Raw genomic sequence first — 25,849 nt, 5'->3', positions numbered from 1 at the left:
AAGCATGAGGTTGCTGGTTCGGTCACGGCACATACAGGAACAGATTGATGTCCCTGTCTCTTTCTCTCTCCCTTCCTCTCTGGCTAAATTCAATCAATAAAAATTTTTTTAATTAAAAAATGATAATAAAATAGTTGCATAATGACTTTCTCCCTGACTTATCACTTCTCCCATCTGCAGTGGCTGCTGACATCAGGGGCAGCAGCATTGCTGCTGCGCATTCTGGGCCTCTTCCCTTAGCTGTTATTGGTGAGCTGGCTGGACCCCTTCAAAGCCATAGCTGGAGAGAAGCCCCAGAGCTGCTGCCTTGCCCATCGCTGCCTTACCTAGCCTTTCCTCCTTCACCTGAAACGAAGGAAGATTTCCTGATGGTAAGCAGCCTGTGAACAGACCTCTAGATTTCCAAGGAATGAAAGACAGGCTGAACAGGAAAAGGAGAACACTTGAAACTTGAAAGAAACGAACACATTTATCTACATAAGCATTTATCTGAGGACCACTTATAGTAAAAGGAGTGGTGTACCTGTAACATCTATCCTTTTTGCTAACTTATAATGTACACATTTCTAGGTCCCATCCAGTATTAAAGAGTTAAGATGCCAGAACATGAAATAATACCACATGTCCTCAAAAATAATTGCTGATTTCAGGTTGTTGATGCTTCTAGAAAGCTACACTAGCCTGTATAGAAAGGCAGAGTATTCAAAAACAGGTGGCTTAGTCTGGGATCAGATCTGGTTCTTTGCTTTCTAGCTTCATGGTCTTGGACAGGTTATTCACTCTCTCTTTGCCACCAAGTCCTCATCTGTATGTGGAGAGAATGATGCACCTACTTCATGTGCAAAAGGCACGTAGGAAAATGCCTGGTAGGCAGCAAGCTCTCAAGGTCTGAGTCCAGCATAATAATCCTTACCTCATAGAGTTGTGAGCTTTAAGTGAGATGATGTATTTAACGTGCTAGTACACAGCAGATGGCCAATTAATGGTTGGTACTGTTGTCACTTCAACAGTATCAAGGTACAATAAAAGCCACTGGCGAGTGATATCCAATTCATGTGAGTACTACGGAACTCTAGATGGAATACCTTAATACAACATGCCATAGCAGATTGAAGAGGAACAGGTATATTTGAAGAAAGTTACGCACAAGGAAGGAACTGTGGAAAGTGAAGGGAACTTATAAAGAAGAGAGTAGACAAGCCCTGGCCGGTTGGCTCAGTGGTAGAGCGTCGGCCCGGCGTGCAGGAGTGCCGGGTTCGATTCCCGGCCAGGGCACACAGGAGAAGCGCCCATCTGCTTCTCCACCCCTCCTCCTCTCCTTCCTCTCTGTCTCTCTCTTCCCCTCCTGCAGCCAAGGCTCCATTGGAGCAAAGTTGGCCCAGGCGCTGAGGATGGCTCCATGGCCTCTGCCTCAGGCGCTAGAATGGCTCTGGTCACAACAGAGCGACGCCCTGGATGGACAGAACATCGCCCCCTGGTGGGCATGCCGGGTGGATCCCGGTTGGGCACATGCGGGTGTCTGACTGCATCCCGGTTTCCAACTTCAGAAAAATACAAAAAATAAAAATAAATAAAAAAGAAGAGAGTAGACAGAGAAGAGCCTTAGAAAGCAGAATGAGATGTAACTGGAGAAAGAACAGATTCAGGGTATGTTCCAAGACTTATGAAAAAGGAGGGGCAGGCTCAAGGCTAGGAGAAGCTGAAATAGAAAACACATAGAGGAGAGAACAACCCAGGATACTGGAATAAAGGGAAGAAGGGCTGTAGCCCGGCTGGGAGGACAAGCAGTGAGAATGATTTCTCTAAGCTCATAGCCCTGGGCACTGACCAGGGTGTTGCCAGATAACCTGTAGTTTTAGCTAAAAGTTATCTTGACATCCAAGCACAGAAAAACATCTAACTTCTTCAGTGATAATGGACAAGGAAGTAGGGATGGTTTTCTAACCTGGAATTGGAAAGTGGACTTGACAGGGGCATTTTATCTAAGGGCCAGGGCTGGAGCAGAGGCCGGCCAGCTGAGTGGGAGACTGGTTATTATCAGAAAGTAGAATGGTGCGCAGGAAGAGCGAGGATTATTTATTACTGTGACCTGTGGCAAATGAATGGGATTCAGTTCCATAAGCTAATGCAAACCTAAGCCATGTGCACATCACATCTAGAGAAAATTCCCATCAAATTCCCATTGAGCATTTACTACTGCGTGCTTTCAAGACGCTTAGAGGATGAAGGGAAGGCCAGTCACTAGGTGATGGCAAGAACTCTCCCTACACCCCCCTCCTGGGCAGTCAAGACGCTTAGAGGATGAAGGGAAGGCCAGTCACTAGGTGATGGCAAGAACTCTCCCTACACCCCCTCCTGGGCAGTCAAGACGCTTAGAGGATGAAGGGAAGGCCAGTCACTAGGTGATGGCAAGAACTCTCCCTACACCCCCTCCTGGGCAGGCTGGTAAAGAATAAATATAGGGTACCCAGGGAATAAGACAGGGTATCTTGCCCCATTTTCACAAGCAATGGTCTATGTGGTTCCTTGTAGCTTTTCTGGGATGATGGGGAGAAAAACATTAAATGTTTTCCCACAATTTTGGTGAGAAGGAGGAAGAAATAAAATAAAAGTAAAAACAAAAATATCTTGGGAAAAAATTATTATCTCTCCCATTTATATATTTTTAAAAATAATCTTATATGTCTGAATATTTAATTTTGATGGACTTTCTTATCATTTCCCTATCTTCTACACCAGGGGTCCCCAAACTTTTTACACAGGGGGCCAGTTCACTGTCCCTCAGACCGTTGGAGGGCCGGACTATAAAAAAAACTATGAACAAATCCCTATGCACACTGCACATATCTTATTTTAAAGTAAAAAAACAAAACGGGAACAAATACAATATTTAAAATAAAGAACAAGTAAATTTAAATCAACAAACTGACCAGTATTTCAGTGGGAACTATGGGCCTGCTTTTGGCTAATGGGATGGTCAATGTGCTCCTCTCACTGACCACCAATGAAAGAGGTGCCCCTTCCGGAAGTGAAGTGTGGTGGGGGCCGGATAAATGGCCTCAGGGGCCACATGCGGCCCGCGGGCCGTAGTTTGGGGACCCCTGTTCTACACTGTTAGATCCCTGTCATCTCACTGGCAAGCTTTTCCCAGTCAATGACACCCCAGTGAGTATAGGATTAGTGCAGCCAACAGCAGTAACAGAATTTTAATGAGTCCACTCCCTGAACTCGGATTGGTGATTTTCAGGCAGGTGTTGGTTCAGTAGTTTCTCTGGGGAGAGACTCCCAAAGGAAGAATACCTACCGGCACACTCCTCCAGGGAACACTGGGAGGTCTCCGAGGACATTCCGGGGCAGCCAGGTCTGGAGGGGAAGGAAGTCAGGCACAGGCGGCGACGCTCTCTGACACCATCCCCACATGTGGCGCTACACTGGCTCCACGGCTGCCACAGTCCCCAAGTTTCTGCAAGGACATCAGCCATGCTTTTAGTGCTAGTTCATTTGAGAATCAGAATTTAACTGCACCCAAGTGAAGCAGAAAAACTCAAATTTGGGGCCTTGAAAAGTCAGTGAACGAAAGCATTCCCAAAGACACAGAAAGCTGTAAAGAGCGTTGCTGCTTCTACCCTTGAAACAAGAGAAAACTGTGTAAAGAAATTACAAAATATTAAGCTTTCTAGAATCCACCAGAGAACTGAGGTCACAGGACAGCCAAATGTCCTGACATATAAGGAAAGACAAGCTCCTCTAAAAAGAGACAGGATGCAAACATTGCTTCCTGGGGCAGGTGCCGGGCTTCACACAAGCTGGTGTGAAGAAGTCATGAAAAATGTAACAGGGGCTAGCATGGAGACACAGAACCCCTGGGAGCCATACTCGAGGGGAGTTTGCAAGCACTGGCAGGCTCTTCCCCCCAGATGTTACCAGATGCTGCTCACAAGAAGGACTGGGGGAAGGCACAAGACCAGAAAAAGCCTCCCTCTCTTGGTGGAGGCCTGAGCAAGGAAGAAGTAGCACGGTGGGAAAGACTCACACCTCATCCAGATTTCATCCCCCATGGGTGCTATCAACAACAGCCTCAACCACTCGGGACGAGGCATAAAACCCTGTCGCTCTCAGAGCGCCCACTGCTGCTAGAGAATAAAAAGAAGAAGAAAACCCTTCACTCCTGAAAAGGAGCAGAAAATACCTTGGGCTCAGATTGTCAGAGGGTTTCTACCACTAGGGAGGGGCAGTATCATCAAGAAGGCCCCACCTCTGAGACTCGAGGGCACAGTACTTGTCTAACACTAAGACTAAGCTGGCACAGGAGTGTGCTCTCCCACCCCGTCGCCCGTCCCCAGCCCTGAGCCATGCCAGCAATGACCAAGTACCAAACAGCAACAGCCTGCCACTGCGGCGGGGGCATATCCAAGGCACTCAAGGCACCACGCTGGGTAAACTTTAAAAAGAAAACAAACAGCTTGGATACGCTATATTCAAACTGCTAAAGACAAAGCCAAACTGAAAACTTTGTGGCAGAAGAGAATGTGGAGGGTGGAATGTACCACACACAGAAGAAGAAAGAGGAGCGCGACAGCAGACTCCTGCCATGCAAGCCAGACACTGAATTGCTGCTATCTTTAAAGTACTGAAAGAAAAAATAAGCAACCCAGAATTCCATGTCCAAAACTAAAGGAGAAATAAAGACTTTTCAGACAAACAAAACTAATAAATTAGTTACCAGCAGAACTTCACTACAAGAAATGCTATAATATCATTCAGGAGGGGTTCTGGTCAAGATGGTGGAGTAGGTGAACACTGTACTCACTTCCTTCCATGAACACACAGAATTACAGCTAGATAACAGAACAATCAACCTGGATAACCATCTCAAGACTAGCTGAGCAGAAGTCCTATAATTAAGGGTATAAAGAAGAAGCCATATTGCTGGGCCTGTGGTGGCATAGTGGATCAAGTGTCAACAGGTCACAGGTTCAAAACCTTGGGCTTGCCTGACCTGTGGTGGTGCAGTGGATAAAGCATCGACCTGGAATGCTGAGGTCGCTGGTTCAATACCCTGAACTTGCCTGGTCTAAGGCACATATGGGAGTTGAAGCTTCCTGCTCCTCCCCCCTTTCTCTCTCTCTCTCTCTCTCTCTCTCTCTCTCTCTCTCCTCTCAAAATGAATAAATAAAAAAATAAAAATAAATAAAAATAAATAAAAAACCTTGGGCTTACCCAGTCAAGGCACATACAACAAGCAACCAATGAACAACTGAAGTGAAGCAACTAAGAGTTGATGCTTCTTGCTCCCTACTTCTTGCTCCCCCTTACCTCCTTTTTCTGAAAAAAAAAAAAAAAAAAATCAATCAATCAATAAATAAAAGAAGCCATGTCAAGACTGGTATGAAGGGTGGAGACACAAAACAGACTGGCCCTACACCCAAGTGCAATAGTTGAGAGTCCAAAGAAGTATCTGCAGAGATTCTCCACTGAGGAACAAGGGGTGTCAGCCACCTGCTGAGCTCCCCAGCCTGTAACACCAGTGCTAGGAGAAGAGTCCATATAACATCTGGCTGTGAAAATAAGCAGGGATTCCTCCATTCTTCCTGGTGAGATGGAAGGCTGATGGAGACCCAGGCGCTCTCTCAAAGAGCCAACACACTAATTCTCACTCGCAAGCACTCTCCTTGGGCACTGGCAGAGGGAAAGTGGCTTGGTGGGCACCAGAGATATACAGAGAGAGACTGAGTTGTGTGGCTTCCATGCAAGGCTGGAGGAACCGTTGCCATTGTCCCTGTGTTGAACCCTCCTGCCACATGGCCAGCAGGTACCATATCTCCTGTAGTAAGCTCCCCCTCCACGAGCCAAATTTGAACATGCACTGGCCTAGTGAATTCTGCTATGTCTACCATGATGACTCCCTGAGACCCCGCCCCATCCAGTTTGCCCACAGCCTGAGGCCCTTTTGGAGGCAATCAGCCTGAGCCTGCACTGCACTGCAGTCTTTCCTTAAAAACTCTTGAGAAATTCTTGTCAAGCTTGGGGGTTGTCAGAGACAACCAGGGACAGGCTGAACTGTGTGGCATCAGGACAGGTGCTGGAAGGGTGGTTGCCACCTGCCAAATGTGAACTTGCATTAGCCTGGTGAACTCCACTAATTCTACATGATGACTTCCTGAGATATTGCCCCACCCAAGCTGCCCACAGCCCAAGGCTCTTTCATATAACCAGGATGGGCCTGAGTTGCTGTCTTTCATAATAATAATAATAATAATAATAATAATAATAATAATAAAAATAAATACCCTGGTCAACCTCAGGGACAGCCGTAGAGAAACACTGAATTGAGTGTCTTCAAGGCAAAGACTGAAGGGATGCCACCATTGTCCCTGTGTTGAGCCCTCCTCCAAACAGTGAAACTTGATTCTGCATTAGTTTAGTGAACTCCACTAGCTCCACCCTGATGACTCCCTGACACCAGGCTTACCAAACTCATGTTCTATCCAAGGCTCTTTCAGCAGCTGAGCCTTATCGGCAGCAGAGACACTGCAGCTGGTTTCAAGGTGCCTTGAACCTTTTGCTGGTCTGCCCCAGGCCCAATACTGATATTAGCCAGCCTTGATTCACAGTATGGCCCCTCCCATGTGCATCCAGGCCCAGCATAGCAGTCACCAATGGCAATAGCTTGATAGTGCCTAACAGGTAGGCCCAGGACAGTCACAAGCAGCATCTGACATTGATCTGCACTGGAGACTCTTTCAAGAGGCCCCAGAACCAATATACCCAGTGGCTGGCTTCAGACCACAGCCAAACACCACCTGATTAGCTTGACAATCAGCACACCCAAACAAAGTAGAAATTTTTAAAAAGAGTCTAAAAAAATGCAAAAATGATCCATGAAATGAAGAGCTGGTTCTCTGAAAAGATAAAATTCATAAAACTTTAACCAGATTCATCAAGTCAAAAAGAGAGAACCCAAATAAATAAAATCAGAAATGAAAGAGGAGAAGTGACAACTGACATTATAGAAATACAGAGATTATAAGAAAATACTATAAAAACTCTATGGCAACAGATTGCAAGAAATGAATCAATTCCCAGAAACATACAATCTTCCAAAACTGAGACAAGAAGAAACAGAAAGTCTGAAGAGACCAATTACCACAAACAAAACCATATCTTAAAAAAAAATAAAATAAAAACTCCCAATAAACAAAAATCCTGGACCCAATAACTTCACAGGTGACTTTTACCAAACATTCAAGAAAATAATTAACATTCAATCTTCACAAAATGTTCCAAAAAATTCAAGAGAAAAGGCTTCCAAGTTCATTTTACAAGGCCAGCATGACTCAGATTCCAAAACAAGATAATCATAAGCCAATATCCTATAACATAGCATGAACACAGATGCAAAAATCCACAACAAAATATTAGCAAACCAAATTCAGCAATACATTTAAAAAATCATACACTATATTCAAATGGTATTTATTCCTAGAATTCAAGGTTGATTCAATATCCCAAAATCAATTAATATGTTATACCACATAAACAAGTGAAAGATAAAAATCATAATAGCAATAGATACAAAAAAAGAATTTGATAAAATCCAGCATCCATTTATGATTTTTAAAAATCTTAGCTGATTAGAAATAGAAGGAATATGCCTCACCATAATAAAGGCCATATATAACAAACCCACAGCTAATATATTCAGTGGGGAAAAGCTAAAAGCATTATCCTTAAGATCAGGAACAAAACAAAGTTCTCCACTTTTACCACTTCTATTTAACAGAGTATCAGAAGTCCTAGCCAGAGCAATCAGATAAGAAAAATAAATTAAAAGGCATCCAAATTGAAAAGGAAGAAATAAAACTGTCATTTGTAAACAACAGGATACTATAGATAATATCTAAAGTTTCCACCAAAAAACTACTAAAAGTGGTAAAGGAATTCAGTAATGTAGCAGGATATAAAATAAATATTCAGAAATTGGTTACATTTTTATATATCAATAATAAGCTATCAAAAAAGAAAATAAGAAAAACAATCTTGTTTATAATTTCATCAAAAATATAAAATAGGAATAAATTTAACCAAGGAGGTAAAAAACCTATACTGAGAAAATAATAAGACATTGAAGAGAGTAATTGAAGAAGTCACAAATAAATGGAAGCATATACTGTATTCATGGATAGGAAGAATTAACAATATTAAAATGTCCACACTAATCAAAACAATCTATAGATTCAATGCAATCCCAATCAAAATACCCAATGGCATTTTTCACAGAACTACAACAAATAATCCTAAAATTTATATGGAACCACAAAGAACCCTGAATAGCCAAAGCAATATTGAGAAAAAAGAACAAAGTTGGTGGTATCATGCTACTTGATATCAAATATAGTTCAAGACTACAATAATCAAAATAGCATGTTACTGGCATAAAAATAGACACATAGACCAATGGAACAGAATAGAGAGCCCAGAAATAAACCCATGCCTACACAGTCAATTAATATATCACAAAGGAGGCAAGAATATATAATAGGGTAAAAACAGTCTATCCAATAAATTGTGCTGAAAAAATAGGACAGATACATGAAAAATAAATAAAACGAAACCAACTCCTTACAACATACAAGGGTAGACAAAAGCAAGTAAGAATTCTGTGCCAAAGTGTGCTTTAGTATATATAGCAAGTAGACTACAAGAATGTGTAAATAATGAAGACCATCAATTTGAGCACTTACGAGATTGTACGTAAGCACATTGCACAACTATAACATTCTTTTGAGTTAATAAAGCTACTGTAATAATCATAACCTACATGTCTTTTTCCATACAAACAATTGTAAACCTATATTTGCCTTCCCCTGTATACAAGTATAAACTCAAAGTCGATTAAAGACTTAAATGTAAAACCCCAAACCATAAAATTTCTAGAAGAAAACATAGGTAGTAAGCTTTTTCTAACACTGTTCTTAGTAATATTTTTTCTGATGTACCTCAGGCAAGAGAAACAACAGAAAAATAAAAAATAAATGTGACTATATAAAAAATTTTTGCACAGCAAAGGAAACAATCAACAAAATGAAAAGACAACCTAGAATGTGAGAAGATATTCCCCAATGAGATATCAATAAGGAGTTAATATACAAAATTTATAAAGAACTCACACAACTCTATACCAAAATAACAAACAACCCAACTAAAAAATGACATTTCTCCAAAGAGATGGCCAACAGACATAAGAAAAGAAGCTCTATGTCACTAGTCATGAGTGAAATGCAAATTAAAACCACAATGAGATACCACCTCACACTTGTCAGAATGACTATCATCAATAATCCACAAACAGCAAGTGTTACTGAGGATGTGAAAAACAGGGAATCCTTATGCATCACTAGTAGGAATGCAGATTGGTGCAGCCACTGTGGCGTTCTGGAAGAGTATGGAGGTTCCTGAAAAAATTAAAAACAGAACTACTGGCCCTGGCCGGTTGGCTCAGCGGTAGAGCGTCGGCCTGGTGTGCGGGGGACCCGGGTTCGATTCCCCGCCAGGGCACATAGGAGAAGCGCCCATCTGCTTCTCCACACCCCCCCCACTCCTTCCTCTCTGTCTCTCTCTTCCCCTCCTGCAGCCAAGGCTCCATTAGAGCAAAGATGGCCCAGGCGCTGGGGATGGCTCCTTGGCCTCTGCCCCAGGCGCTAGAGTGTCTCTGGTGGTGGCAGAGCGACGCCCTGGAGGGGCAGAGCATCGCCCCCAGGTGGGCAGAGCGTGGCCCCTGGTCGGCGTGCTGGGTGGATCCCGGTCGGGCGCATGCGGGAGTCTGTCTGACTGTCTCTCCCCGTTTCCAGCTTCAGAAAAATACAAAAAAAACCCCAAAAAACAAAAAAAAACAGAACTACTGTGCCCTGGCCAGTTTGCTCAGTGGATAGAGCATTGGCCTGGCGTATGGAGATCCTGGGTTCAATTCCTGGTCAGGGCACACAAAAGAAGTGACCATCTGCTTCACTTCTACTCCCTCTTCCTCTTCTCTCTCTCTTCCCCTCCCACAGCCAGTGGCTCTACTATTGGTTCGAGGGACAGCCTCAGGCACGGGGTTAGCTCTGCTGATTCGAGCATTGGCCCCAGACAGAGGTTGCTGGGTGGATCCCAGTCAGGACACATTCAGAAGTCTGTCTCACTATCTCCCCTCCTCTCACACTTAAAAAAAGAAATAGAACTACCTTATGACCAAGCACTTACACTCTTAGGACTTAATCCAAAGAAATCTATGTCACTAATTTGGAAAGATATATGTACTCCTATGTTCATTGCAGTGTTATTAATTTACAGTAGCCAAGATAAAGAAGCAACCCGAGTGCCCATCAATAGATGACTGGATAAAGAAGTGGTACATACTATATATAGGGAATATTTCTCAGCCATAAAAAATATTACTATTGTGACAACATCGATGGATCATGAAGGCATTATACTAAGTTTCTGAAATAAGTCAGATAAAGAAAAACAAATACTGTATGATTTCACTTATATGTGGAATTTAAGAACAAAATAAATGAACAAATAAAACAGAAACAAACTCTTAAATACAGTGAGCAAACTGAAGCTGCCAGAGGAGGAGGTAGAGAGGAAGGGTACAAAAGGGTTAAGAAGTTACAAAATAGTCATGGGGATGTAAAGTACAGCATAGGGGTTATAGTCATTGTATAACTATGCCTGATGCTAGCCAGGTGAGTACTAGAATTATCAGGGGGATCACATATTGAATTATATAATTGCCTGTACAACTGAAACAAATACAAAAAATTTTAAATTATTAAATATAGTTTGACATAATAAATATTTGACTCACCAAATACCTAAACACCTTAGGAGAGCAATTTTACATCTTTGTTATTGAATATCCTGGTTTTAGATGCTCACACACCCACCTGGAATATTGTATAATTTAGCTGTCTGCTGTGATCTTTCCTTTCTAGTGTTAGAAGCAAATTACTTTCATCACAGGAATTACACCCCCTTTCTAATATTTTCCACTATTGTCTTTTTCTAATGTATTCAATCTCTGTGGAATTATATTATCTATCCACTCTATGCAAGGTAATCATTAACTTTAAAGATTTTTTTATGTGACAGAGTCAGAGAAAGGGACAGATTGGGAAGACAGGAAGGGAGAGAAGAGAAGCATCAATTTTTCAGTGCAGCACTTCAGTTGTTCATCAATTGCTTTCTCATATGTGCCTTGACAAGGGAGGAGGCCTACAGCTGAGTGAGTGACCCCTTGCTCAAGCCAGCAACCTTGGGCTTCAAGCCAGTGATCTTTGGGCTCAAGCCAGCAACCATGGGGTCATGTCTATGATCTCATGCTCAAATCAGTGACCCCACACTCAAGCTGGCAACCTTGGGGTTTCAAACCTAAGTCCTTGCATCCCATCCGATATCCGACACTCTATCCACTGCACCACCACCTGGTCAGGCGGTAATCATTAACTTTAAATTAGAATGCTGACTTAAGTTCCATTTATTTGTCAAAAAAATTTTAAATAAAAAGCAAAAAAGAGAAGAAAATCCTTCAAGCAGAAGGAATATGATACCAGACAAAAACTTGCATCTATATAAAAAAATAAAGCATTTTAGAAATTCACATTTTATTCTTTTTGTGTGTGTGTGTGTGTGTGTGTGTGTGTGTGACAGAGACAGAGAAAGGAACAGATAGGGACAGACAGGAAGTGAGAGAGATGAGCAGCATCAATTCTTTGTTGCAGCACCTCAGTTGTTCATCAATTGCTTTTTCATATGTGCCTTGATTGGGGGGCTGCAGCAGAGCGAGTGACCCCTTGCTCAAGCCAATAAGCTTGGGCTCAAGCTGGTGATCTTGGGGGCTTCAAGCCAGCAATCTTTGGGCTCAAGCCAGCTACCATGGGTTCATGCCTATGATCCCACACTCAAGCCAGCCACCCCGCGCTCAAGCTGGTGAGCTTGCACTCAAGCTGGATGAGCCTGCACTCAAGCTGGTGACCTCAGGGTTTCGAATGTGGGTCTTCTGCATCCCAGTCTGACGCTCTATCCACTGCACCGCCTCCTGGTCGGGCTCATTTTTTTTGTTGTTCTTAAATGCTCTAGATATAATTGAGAGTCTAAAGCAAAATAGTAATTGTGTATTATGCATTCACAGCATATATAAAGTGTAGAACAATCACACAAAGAATGGGAAGAATGAATTGGGAGTATATTGTTATAAGGTCCTTACACTACACGTGAAGCAAAATAATATTATTTGAAGGTAGATTAAGAGGAATTTGGAGAGACAAGATGGCGATGGAGTAGGTGAACATACCAATTTCCACCTCCCAGAACCAAAGTGGATTATAACATAATTTTAAGAACCATCATCTGAAAAAACCAACTTTGGACTAAACTAAGAGAACTCTTCAACCAAGGAACACTGAAGAAGCCACACTGAGACTGGTAGGAAAAGCAGAAACGCGGAGAGGGCTGCCCAGCTCCCCGGAGCGAACGGCAGCCGGGAGAGACTCGCGTGGTGGGAAGTGAGTTTAGCATAGAGGGGAGGGTCCTGAGTCCCAGGAACAAAGCCCCAGCCTGCAGCCCCAGAGCCTAGAAGAGGCGTATGAACAGTATTTAGCTGGAAACAAGTCAGGATACTGTTTGTGAGAAAGACACTGATTTCTCAGACCCAATATCCTTCTTAAAGGGACAGCACAGAAAACCTCTCTCTCAACCACTCACCCGGGGCTCCAGGGGGACTGGAGTAGCAGGAAGAGAGTGTAATCTAGGAAGCACAGGGAGAAACACTTTGAGAGACAGCCACCCTAACTCCTGGGACAAGTCACTCCCCAAATCTGAAGTGAATAGTTCCCCTGGAAATAGCAATACCAGCAAAGGGAAGCAGACACCAGCCAAACAAGCTCTCCCACAGCACTCAGAGCAGAGCCGCTTAGAACGAGGGAGCTTTCAGGACTACAGTAGTGAGTGTTAGGGTCTGAGCTGCAGCACCCCCACCCACACTGCTGAGGGCTCGCCCAAGGGCAGGCAGTGGCGGGACGTGGAAGCGCGGTTCTCTCAGCAAGGGGGAAGCCAGCTGGGCCACAACTGAGGCCCAGGTGTGAGCTCGGTCTTGCCCAGCTGGGAAGGAGGGTACGCGCGAAAGAGGTCAAGCCCAGCTGCGGGCCGCCTGCAATCCAGCCTGTGGGGGAAGGTCAGGAATCCCGGAAAGGGTGGAGACCCGCCCTTGAGCAAGGGTGCAGGAGCGCAGCCTTGCCCCGCCCGTGGAACCGAGGCTTGTGCCCTGACTTGGGAGCCAGCTCCTCCCGCGGGGGAGTAGCGAAAGCCCAGAACAGGCGATGTCCAGCGACTGAGCGCAGGCACACAGCCCTGCCGGGCCATAGAGCCAAGGCTTGCAGCTGTCCCACCAGTGGGCTCCCCCTGCAGGGGCGGGGTGAAAGCCCGGAATCAGGTGGAGACCCACATCTGAGCCAAGGTGCTCACCCTGCCCTCAGGGCCAAGCATAACCCCACCAGTGGGGGCAAGGTGAATGCCAGGCCACCGAGGCTTATACAACCAAGTACGTGATCACAGCCACTCCTGTGAAGGAGAGGTGGAAACCACAGCAACAGCCCCAGGGGGCTGGCACTGGCAACGCCCATACCAAATGCCTTAGGCAGCAGCAGCACAGGGGGAGGCGGGCCTGCAGACAGACCACACCTAGGGAACACAGAGGCCACACCTAGTGGACTCCAGAGGCCAAAACCTTCTTTTACACAAACAACATGAGAAGGCAGAGAAATGCAAAACAAATGAATAAAGAGAAATCCCCAGAAAAGCACCTGAATGAGTCAGATATAACCAAATTACCAGATGCAGAGTTTAAAATAACAATTGTTAGGATGCTCAAAGATCTTAGAACACCAATAGATGGTCATTATGAACACCTAAATAAAGAGATAGCAAGTATTAAAAAAACATTGAAATAATAAAAAAGAATCAGTCAGAAATGACAAATACAGTATCAGAAATGAAGAACACAATGGAAGGAATTAAAAACAGGATGGATGAAGCTGAGAATCAAATCAGCAAGTTAGAGGGCAGATAAATGAAGACACAGAAGCAGAGCAGAAAAAAGAAAAGAGACTCAAAAAGTCTGAGGAAACTCTAAGAGAGCTCTGTGACAACATGAAGAGAAATAACATCCGCATCATAGGGGTTCCTGAAGAAGAAGAGAAAGAACAAGGGATAGAGACTTTGTTCAAACATATCATAGCTGAAAACTTCCCTAAATTAAGGTAGGAAAATGTCTCACAAGTTCAAGAAGCACAGAGAACTTCATTAAAGAGAAACCCAAAGAAATCGACACCAAGACACATCATAATTAAAATACCAAAGCTAAGTGGTAAAGAGAAAACATTAAAAGCTGCTAGAGAAAAAAAGGCTATCACCTACAAAGGAGCCCCCATAAGGATGACTTTTGACTTCTCAACAGAAACACTTGAGACCAGAAGGGAATGGCAAGAAATATTCAAAGTAATGCAGTACAAGAACCTACAACCAAGACTACTTTATCCAGCAAGGCTATCACTTAAAATTGAAGGAGAAATAAAAAGCTTTCCAGACAAAAAAAAAAAAAAAAAACTCAAGGAATTCTCTACAACCAAACCAATACTGCAAGAAATGCTAAGGGGCCTGTGGTAAACAGATCAAAGGGGAAAAACAATATAGCAAAAGAAGAATAGTTTTAAAGAATAAAATGGCAATAAACAACTACGTATCAATAACAACATTAAATGTAAATGAATTAAATGATCCAATCAAAAGACATAGGGTATCTGCGTGGATAAGAAAACAGGACAAATACATATGCTGTCTACAAGAGACACACCTTAAAACAAAAGATGCACATAGACTGAAGATAAAAGGATGGAAAAAAATATTTCACGCAAATAAAAATGGAAAAAAAGCTGGGGTAGCAATACTTATATCAGACAAAATGGACTTTAAAACAAAGACTATAGTAAGAGATAAAGAAGGTCACTACACAATGATAAAGGGAGCAATCCAACAGGAAGTTATAACCATTATAAACATCTACGCACCTAATATAGGAGCACCTAAATATATAAAGCAGATTTTGATAGACATAAAGGGCGAGATCAACAGCAATACTATAATAGTAGGGGGTTTCAATACCCCACTAACAACTGGATAGATCCTCAAGAAATAAAATTAACAAAGAAACAGCAGACTTAAAGGACACACTAGCTCAACTCAATTTAATAGATATCTTCAGAACCTTTCACCCTAAAGCAGTAGAATATACATTCTTTTCAAGTGCTCATGGTACATTCTCTAGGATAGACCACATGTTAGGACACAAAAGCAATCTCAACAAATTTAAGAAGATTGAAATCGTATCGCGCACTTTCTCTGATCACAATGGCATGAAACTAGAAATCAACCACATCAGAAAAACTGAAAAATACTCAAACACTTAGAAACTAAATAGCATGTTATTAAATAATGAATGAGTTAACAATGAGATCAAAGAAGAAATAAAAAAATTCCTAGAAATGAACAATAATGAGCATACATGAACTCAAAATTTATGGGACACAGCAAAAGCAGTCGTGAGAGGGAAGTTCATTGCATTACAGGTATACCTTAAAAAGAGAGAAGAAGCTCAAATAAACAACTTGACCCTACATCTAAAAGAACTAGAAAAAGAACAGCAAGTAAAGCCCAGAGCTAGTAGAAGGAAGGAAATAATAAAGATCAGAGTGAAAATAAATGACATAGAGGCTAAAGAAACAATACAGAGAATCAATAAAACCAGGAGCTAGTTCTCTGAAAAGGTAAACAAGATCGATGAACTTTTAACCAGATTCAACAACAAAAAAAGAGAGAGGACTCAAATAAATAAAATTAGAAATGAGAGTGGAGAAATAACAACTGACACAACAGAAATACAAAATATTGTAAGAAAATACTATGAAGAACTGTATGCCAAAAAACTAGACAACCTGGATGTAATGGACAAATTCCTTGAAATATATAATCTTCCAAAAATTAATCTGGAAGAATCAGAAAACCTAAACAGACCAATTACAACAAATGAGATCAAAACAGTTATCAAAAAACTCCCAAAAAAGAAAAGTCCCAGGCCTGATGGCTTCACAAGTGAATTCTACCAAATATTCAAAGAAGAACTAACTCCTATCTTTCTCAAGCTATTTCTAAAAATTCAAGAGGAAAGAAGACTTCCAAGCTCCTTTTATGAGGTGAGCATAATTCTGATTCCAAAACCAGGCAAAGACAACACAAAGAAAGAAAATTATAGGCCAATATTCCTGATGAATTTAGATGCTAAAATCCTCAACAAAATATTAGCAAAGCTGATCCAGCAATATATGAAAAAAATCATTCACCATGATCAAGTGGGATTTATTCTTGGGAGGCAAGGCTGGTATAATATTCGCAAATCAATCAATGTTATTCATCACATAAACAAAAGGAAGGAGAAAAACCACATGATAATTTCAATAGATGCAGAAAAAGCATTTGATAAAATCCAGCACATGTTCATGATCAAAACTCTCAGCAAAGTGGGAATACAAGAAACATACCTCAACATGATAAAGGCTATCTATGACAAACCCACAGCCAACATCATACTCAATGGGCAAAAATGAAAAGCAATCCCCTTAAGATCAGGAACAAGGCAGGGGTGCCCCTCTCACTACTCTTATTCAACAGAGTTCTGGAAGTCCTAGCAACAGCAATCAAACAAGAAAAAGAAATAAAAGGCATCCAAATTGAAAAAAAAGAAGTAAAACTATAATTATTTGCAGATGATATGATATTGTATATAGAAAACCCTAAAGTCTCAGTCAAAAAACTACTGGAACTGCTAAATGAATTCAGCAAGGTGGCAGGATATAAAATTAATACTCAGAAATCAGAGGCATTATTATACACTAATAATAAACTGTCAGAAAGAGAAATTAAGGAAGCAATCCCCTTCACCATTGCAACCAAAAAAATAAAGTACCTAGGAATAAATTTAACTAGGGAAATTAAAGACTTGTACTTGGAAAATTATAAAATATTGATAAAAGAAATCAGGGAAGATACAAACAAGTGGACATGTTTGTAACCATACTGTGCTCATGGTTAGGAAGAATAAACATCATTAAAATGTCTATATTACCCAAAGCAATTTATAAATTCAATGTAATACCGATTAAAATACCAAGGACTTACTTCAAAGATATAGAACACATATTCCAAAAATTTATATGGAACCAAAAGAGAACACGAATAGCCTCAGCATCTTGAAAAGGAAGAATAAAGTGGGTGGTATCACACTTCTGGATATGAAGTTATACAACAAGTCCATTGTACTCAAAACAACCTGGTACTGGCATAGGAACAGGCATATAGATCAATGGAACAGAACAGAGAACCCAGAAATAAACCCACACTTTTATGGACAACTGATATTTGACAAAGGAGGTAAAGCATACAATGGAGTAAAAACAGCCTCTTCAACAAATCGTGTTGGGAAAATTGGACAGCTACCTGCAAAAAAATGAATCTAGACCACCAACTTACACCATTCACAAAAATAAATTCAAAGTGGATAAAAGACTTAAATGTAAGTTGTGAAACCATAAGCATCTTAGAAGAAAACATAGGCAGTAAGCTCTCCTACATCTCTCGCAGCAATATATTTGCCGATTTATCTCCACAGGCAAGTGAAATAAGATAGGATAAACAAATGGGACTATATCAAACTAAAAAGCTTTTGCACAGCTAAAGACAATAAGAACAGAATAAAAAGACAAACTACACAATGGGAGAACATATTCGACAATATGTCTGATAAGGGGTTAATAACCAAAATTTATAAAGAACTTGTAAATCTCAATACCAGGAAGACATACAATCCAATCAAAAAATGGGCAAAAGAAATGAATAGACACTTCTTCAAAGAGGACATACAGATGGCCAATAGGCATATGAAAAAATGCTCAACATCACTAATCATTAAAGAAATACAAATTAAAACCACAATGAGATATCACCTCACACCAGTCAGAATGGCGTTCATCAACAAAACAACACAGAATAAGCCTGACCTGTGGTGGCACAGTGGATAAAGCGTCGACCTGGAAATGCTGAGGTCGCCAGTTCAAAACCCTGGGCTTGCCTGGTCAAGGCACATATGGGAGTTGATGCTTCCAGCTCCTCTCTCTCTGTCTCTCCCCTCTCTGTCTCTGTCTCTGTCTCTGTCTCTCTCTCTCTCTCTGTCTCTCCCTCTCCTCTCTAAAATGAATAAATTTAAAAAAACCAGAATAAGTGCTGGCGAGGATGTGGAGAAAAGGGAACCCTACTGCACTGCTGGTGGGAATGCAGACTGGTGCAGCCACTGTGGAAAACAGTATGGAGATTCCTCAAAAAATTAAAAATAGAACTGCCTTCTGACCCAGCTATTCCACTTTTAGGAATATACCCCAAGAACACCATAGCACTGTTTGAAAAGAAGAAATGCACCCCCAAGTTTATGGCAGCATTGTTCACAATAGCAAAGATTTGGAAACAGCCCAGGTGTCCATCAGTGGACAAGTGGATTAAAAAGCTTTGGTATATATATATACTATGGAATACTACTCAGCCATAGGAAATGACGACATCGGATCATCTTATATATATGCGGCTTAAGTGTCTGTTTGTCGCCGATAGCTTATTGGTTGCTTGCATAACTGTACTAGCCAATGGGGTGAAGTTGCCACGGCATTCAAATAGTCCCGCCTTCTGGCATGCCACCTCACAAATTGAGGTTAAAGATTGGAGCAATTATTATGCTGTTAAGAAATCTTAACACCAGAAGGGGTCTTTGCAATGGTACAAGACTAGAGGTTCTCCAATTGAAAAATAATGTCATAATAGCTAAGTCTTTGACTGGCTCCTCTAAAGGTGAAATACATGTCATTCCAACAATTGATTTGGCTCCATCTCAAACAGGGTTGCTGTTTCAATTGAGACGTAGACAATTTCTTGTAAAACTTGCTTTTGCTATGACCATCAATAAGTCTCAGGGCCAAACGCTTAAGCGTGTTGGCATTTTTTTACCTGAGCCTGCATTTGGACATGGTCAACTTTATGTTGCCTGTTCAAGAGTTGTGAAAGAATGGACGTAAAATTAAAAATAATTGATGGTCCTCTGCAAGGCGAGCTTAAAAATGATGGAAAGATCTACACAGGAAATGTTGTGTACAAAGAGATCTTTAACATGTGAATTAACATTTTATTATTTAAATCACCTTTATTTATTGAGCTAGCGGTGGCTCTTAAGAAATGTACCGCCAGTGGTTTCCTTCATTGCACTCTACTTTAAGCAATTAAGCAAGTAGAAGGGGGAAACCCCATGGGGCAGTAAGCAAAGGGGCATCCTCCCCGCCTGCCCTGGGTAATTCAGTTTGAATTAGCAGACACCTTTGCACAAATCATTTTAATTACAATTTATAATATCTAGAACAGCGGTCATTTCATATGACCGCCGGGCTTTCTAGTTTACAATAACATGGATAGACCTTGATAACATTATACTGAGCAAAATAAGTAAATTAGAAATAACTAAGAACTATATGATTCCATACATAGGTGGGACATAAAAATGAGACTCAGAGACATGGACAAGAGTGTGGGGGTTATGGGGTGAGGGGGAGGAGAGAGAGGGATTTGGGGGAGGGGAGGGGCACAAAGAAAACCAGTTAGAACGGGATGGAAGACAATTGGACTTTGGGTGATGGGAATGCAGTATAATCAAACATCAAAATAACCTGGAGATGTTTTCTCTGAACATATGTACCCTGATTTATCAATGTCACCTCATTAAAATTAATAAAAAAAAGAGTAATTTGATGTATATTGTAAACTCTAGGACAATCATTAACAAGCATTTTAAGTTACAATAAAACAATAGAGTATAGTAAATCATTAAAAAATTCAATTAACCCAAATAAAGACAGAATAAAAGAAAAAAAACACAAAGAACAGATCAAATAAATATAAGACTAGGAAGATGATTTTTTAATTTTTTTGTATTTTTCCGAAGTTAGAAGCAGGGAGGCAGTCAGACAGACTCCCGCATGCACCTGACCGGGATCCACCCGGCACGCCCACCCGGGGGTGATACTCTGCCCATCTGGGGCATTGCCTGTTGTGGTGGGAGCCATTCTAGCACCTGAGGCAGAGGCTATGGAGCCGTCCTCAGTGCCCAGACCAACTTTGCTCCCATGGAGCATTGGCTGTGGGAGGGGAAGAGAGAAATAGAAAAGAAGGAGAGGGGGAAGGGTTGAGAAGCAGATGGGCGCTTCTCCTGTGTGCCCTGACCAGGAATCGAACCTGGGACTTCTACACGTAGGACTGACAGTCTACCGCTGAGCCAACCAGCCAGGGCTAGAAGATGATAGATCTTAATCTAACTGCTTAATGATTACAGTAAATAAAAATAATCAAAATATATCAGTTAAAGAACAGAGACTGTGACACTGAGTTTAAAAAAAAAATAACCCAACTATATGCTGTTTAATAGAAACTTGCTTTAAATAGAAATAGGTTAAAAGCAAAAGGATAGAATGAGTTATACCTTGTGAATATTAATCAAAAGAAAAGTGTAGTTGTATACAATAGACACCTCGCCCAAGAAGACATACAAATGGCCAACAGATATATGAAAAGATGCTCAACTTCACTAGCTATTAAGGAAATGCAAAACTAAACTATAATGAGATACCACCTTCCACTTGTCAGGATGGCTATTATCAAGTGTTGGAGAGGCTGTGGAGAAAAAAGAACTCTCATTCACTGCTGGTAGGAATGTAAATTGGTACAGCCACTATGGAAAACTGTATGGAGGCTCCTGAAAAATTAAGAATAGAGTTACCATATGACCTAGCAATCCCTCTTCTGGGTATCTAACCCAAAAATTTGAAGACGATTATTTTCAAAGATATCCGCACTCCAATGTTCATTGCAGCATTATTCACAGTGGCCAAGACATAAAAGCAACCAAACAGTCCTTTGGTAGAGGATTGGATAAAGAAGATATGGTACATATATACAATGAAATGCTACTCAGCCAAAAGAAAAGATGAAATACTGCCATTTGCAACAACACGGATATACTTTAAGAACATCATACTAAGTGAAATACGTCAGTCAGAAAAAGCTCAGAACCATATGATTTCACTCAACTGTGGGATATAAAACTGAAACTCATAGACACACAAAAATATGGTGGCTGCCAGAGGGAAGGTGGATGGGGGATAGTAAAGGGTTAAGGGGAACAAACATACAGTGACAGAAGATGATTTGACTTTCAGTGGTGGGCACACAATGCAACATACAGGTCATGTACCATAGAAATGTACACTTGAAACCTATATAATCTTACTAACTAATGTTTCCCCAATAAATATAATTTAAAAAAATATTTTGAGAAATTGAAAAGCAGAGTGGCTATATTAATATCAGAAAAAATGGTCTGCAGAATAAGGAGTATTATCATGATAAAGAGGGACATTACATAATGATAAAAGGGTCAAGTTACCAAGGAGTTTAAGCTTTAACAACCCGAAATGGGGATATACCTAACACTAGAGTTTCAAAATACATACAGAGCACCCCAAGAACAGTTGTTACTGACTGGTAAATGCAAACTTCTTTTCTAAGCACGTATGCAATCACTGCCAGATAGAATAACTGAATAGTCCCCTAGGAAGAACTACCCCAAGTCCCTTCTCTGTCAGCACCCATCCAACCCCAAGACCCAGCAGTAGGCCCAGCCAAGTAGTCATGCCCACACTAGACTCCAAAACATACTCTACATAAAGGTCTCCCTTCATCCTTGATGAGCAAAATCTCACAGTGCAGTCAGAGGTCCACAAAGCACTACAAAAACAAGGAGAGCGTGTAAGGCAGATACACTCTCAGGTGAGCCAAGTGGTGCAATCTTTGGAATGAGTCATGGAATATGAGTTCTCAACAGCAATTAAAAGTCTCTTGGATTTATGTAAGAGTATGCACATTACAAACCAGTATCCTGGACCAACATAAACTGAGGTGTGGTAATTATGTTCCATCCAGAGGTTCAACGGAACACGGTACCGGTTCTGTGCCTCCTAGCTCACTCCTCAAACAGCAGAACAATAAGCTGGCTTTGTCCTCAAGCTTCAGAGCAGCTTAGACACTAAGCCCCCAGCACGTGCAAAGCTTTGGGTGTCTGATGTTCAAGTCTCTTGGAGTTAAAGTATTGTGATTTATTGTTTTAAAGTGCTTGGAATTCCACTACTGTGAAATTTAAATTGAAAATTAAGTCAGCGCATAGTTTATCCTCTCTTGCACTCACATTTAAGACCACAAAAGGTAGATATAGGAAAGCTAAGTCCTTTTGTTATTCTTTCTTAACTCTTCTATACTTTACATAAATATAATTTATTTAAGTACATAAAGCCATTTGTCAACTAAAAACAAAAATTCTGTTAGTAGGGGCCAGAAAAAACACAAAATTTTGATGAAAGTATGAATTTTAATGTCAAAAAATCTCATTTTGAAGTATTTTGTCCTTTTTCCCTTGAGAAATATTTTGCAATAAAAGAATAAACATTTAAACTAAGTTTTATATCTTTTTATTTCTAAACCAAATTACTAAAAGAGAAAAATCATTCACATAAAGCAATGAACAAATTTTATCAGGCAAATTTCTTTAAGTACCTTAAGGAACTCTATCTGTTTCCTGAAGATTTCTGCTAATACCTCTGAGGGAATACCTGACAAAATGGGAATTCATTAGATAACTGTAGTTCATGTGTTAGAAATGAAAAACAAGATGACCAATATTCTGAAAGTCTTAATCATGAACAAAAGGCTGTTTTGTCTGTACATGTGCTCACACTACATAACAAACCTGTTTGGCCAGGATAAATACCCTTCTGGCCCACTCTAGAAAGTTCTCATTCTAAATGAGCAAAATTTGTCTGAAATAGGGAAAGGGAGATTTATTTGCTTCCACCCCTAAGTCTATGTGAAGTAATACAGCCTATGAAATACTCATATCTGCAAGATATTTTGCTCCAGAGACTAAGGTAACTAAACAAAGCATGCTTATAAGAAAATTTCATAGACGTGAGTGAGTAGCTAAAAGCAGCAGGAGCAAAGGCACCCGGATAAGCAATTCGGACCTTCTAGCACAGAACAAGGCTCACTAGTCATGAGCTAATATTGGACTAATCATGCTTATGCCTGAGCCAGTGGATTGCAAAGTAGGTTACATCTTTAAGAGCAGTATATACGATGAACTCACAAAGTGAGGAAAAAAATATCAGCACTCTTTCTCAATCTAAAAGCTTTACATTGTTAAATAAGTAAACTGGCAGGTGAATGTATAAGAGGCAGTATGTATAGTGGAAAAGTAAATTCTCATGCCAGTCTAACCGTGAGTGGTGGTAATGCCACTTAGCCACCATTGATCTTTTTAGTTAATAACTTGCCTAACTTTCTGGGCCTCCGTTTCTTCACCTATAAAATTGACAATCATAGGATTGTAATGTCAATTAAGTGGGTTAGTTTTCATAAAGCCCTAAGAACAGTGTCTGAGCAAAGCAATCACTAAATCAATACGAGCTTTGTTATGTCAGATGGTCACAAACAGTATGTCAGATATCCTAAACTAAAGGAATCCCGAAGAAGAACAGGAGTTCCATGGGGCGAAAGGGCTCACTGATCCATTCACTTTCAGAGAATTCTGAGATACTAAAGCATCCAATGGTCTGCTCACATGAAAATTTTAAATTATATTTTCTAATTTTAGGTAAACTAACTCACAAGATAGACAAGCAACTTAAAAAGATTCCAGCAAAGAGGTAAAAATAATACTGTTACTGCAAGCACCTGCAAATAACAAAATGACGGGGACAACTACTCTTTTTCTTTTCTTTTCTTTTCTTTTTGTGACACACACAGAGAGAGAGGGACAGATAGGACAGACAGGAATGAAGAGAGAAGAGATGCATCAATTCTTCATTGCGGCACCTTAGTTGTTCATTGATTGCTTTCTCATATGTGCCTTAACAGGGGAGGGGGCGCTACAGCAGAGCGAGTGACCCCTTGCTCTAGCCAGCGACTTTGGGCTCAAGACAATGACCTTTGGGCTAAACCAGCAACCTTGGGGTCATGTCTATGATCCCACACTCAAGCCAGAGACCTCATGCTCAAGTTGGATGAGCCCACGCTCAAGCCGCCAACCTTGGGATTTTGAACCTGGGTCTTCTGTGTCCCAGTCCAACGCTCTATCCACTGCGCCACCATCTGGTCAGGCACTACTCTTATTCTTGATAAAAAGCCCTTGGTCAGTCATGATGAAGGAAAAACAAGACCATCTAATCAGAGACACAAGAAGATGGCCAAAAATATTCAAGTTATCAAGAAAACTATGTGTTAACTATATATTATTTTCACTTGTCCCCCCCAAAAAACTATGTGAATATGAATTTATACCCTTTATCATCAATTAATTCTCATTTTCCCCTACATACATCATTTCCCTTGAGATACAGGGTTCATACTCGCTGACCAAAACTTTTGGCGTAGATGTGTGCAGAACTTAGAATTTCCCAATTTAGATTTTTGTAAGGTATTATATTACCTGTGCCATCCTTACCAACATGCCCACAGCAGAGTCTCAGGCGGCATCCTGGTCCCTGTGCCATCCTTACCAACATGCCCGCAGCAGAGTCTCAGGCAGCATCCTAGTGTCTGTGCCATCCTTACCAACATGCCCACAGCAGAGTCTCAGACGGCATCCTGGTCCCTGTGCCATCCTTACCAACATGCCCACAGCAGAGTCTCAGGCAGCATCCTAGTGTCTGTGCCATCCTTACCAACATGCCCATAGCAGAGTCTCAGGCGGCATCCCGGTCCCTGTACCATCCTTACCAACATGCCCACAGCAGAGTCTCAGGCGGCATCCCGGTCCCTGTGCCATCCTTACCAACATGCCCACAGCAGAGACTCAGGCAGCATCCTAGTGTCTGTGCCATCCTTACCAACATGCCCACAGCAGAGTCTCAGGCGGCATCCTGGACCCTGTGCCATCCTTACCAACATGCCCGCAGCAGAGTCTCAGGCGGCATCCTGGTCCCTGTGCCATCCTTACCAACATGCCCATAGCAGAGTCTCAGGCGGCATCCCGGTCCCTGTGCCATCCTTACCAACATGCCCACAGCAGAGTCTCAGGCGGCATCCCGGTCCCTGTGCCATCCTTACCAACATGCCCACAGCAGAGTCTCAGGCGGCATCCCGGTCCCTGTGCCATCCTTACCAACATGCCCGCAGCAGAGTCTCAGGCGGCATCCCGGACCCTGTGCCATCCTTACCAACATGCCCACGGCAGTGTCTCAGGCGGCATCCCGGTCCCTGTGCCATCCTTACCAACATGCCCACAGCAGAGTCTCAGGCGGCATCCCGGTCCCTGTGCCATCCTTACCAACATGCCCACAGCAGAGTCTCAGGCGGCATCCCGGTCCCTGTGCCATCCTTACCAACATGCCCGCAGCAGAGTCTCAGGCGGCATCCCGGTCCCTGTGCCATCCTTACCAACATGCCCGCAGCAGAGTCTCAGGCGGCATCCCGGTCCCTGTGCCATCCTTACCAACATGCCCACAGCAGAGTCTCAGGCGGCATCCCGGTCCCTGTGCCATCCTTACCAACATGCCCACAGCAGAGTCTCAGGCAGCATCCTAGTGTCTGTGCCATCCTTACCAACATGCCCACAGCA

General features: G+C 41.8%; 1 protein-coding gene across 6 annotated transcripts in view; it reads right to left on the bottom strand.

Moving 5' to 3' along the window:
* Positions 1-25,849, bottom strand: part of THSD1 (thrombospondin type 1 domain containing 1) — a 49,212-nt gene that overhangs the window by 10,606 nt on the left and 12,757 nt on the right. For 5 of the 6 annotated variants that reach the window (XM_066380957.1, XM_066380956.1, XM_066380959.1 and 2 more), the window contains one exon: positions 3,305-3,463. The exons of the other annotated variant lie outside the window; for it this stretch is intronic. In XM_066380957.1, the coding sequence (XP_066237054.1) occupies positions 3,305-3,463 (159 nt within the window). The remainder of the gene's footprint in view (positions 1-3,304; positions 3,464-25,849) is intronic. 6 annotated transcript variants of the gene reach the window in all.

This window comes from Saccopteryx leptura, chromosome 4 (genome assembly GCF_036850995.1).
Source record: "Saccopteryx leptura isolate mSacLep1 chromosome 4, mSacLep1_pri_phased_curated, whole genome shotgun sequence".
Classification (NCBI taxonomy): domain Eukaryota; kingdom Metazoa; phylum Chordata; class Mammalia; order Chiroptera; family Emballonuridae; genus Saccopteryx; species Saccopteryx leptura.
The sequence above is the reverse complement of the archived record's forward strand: the minus strand, read 5'-3'. Positions and strand labels throughout refer to the sequence as shown.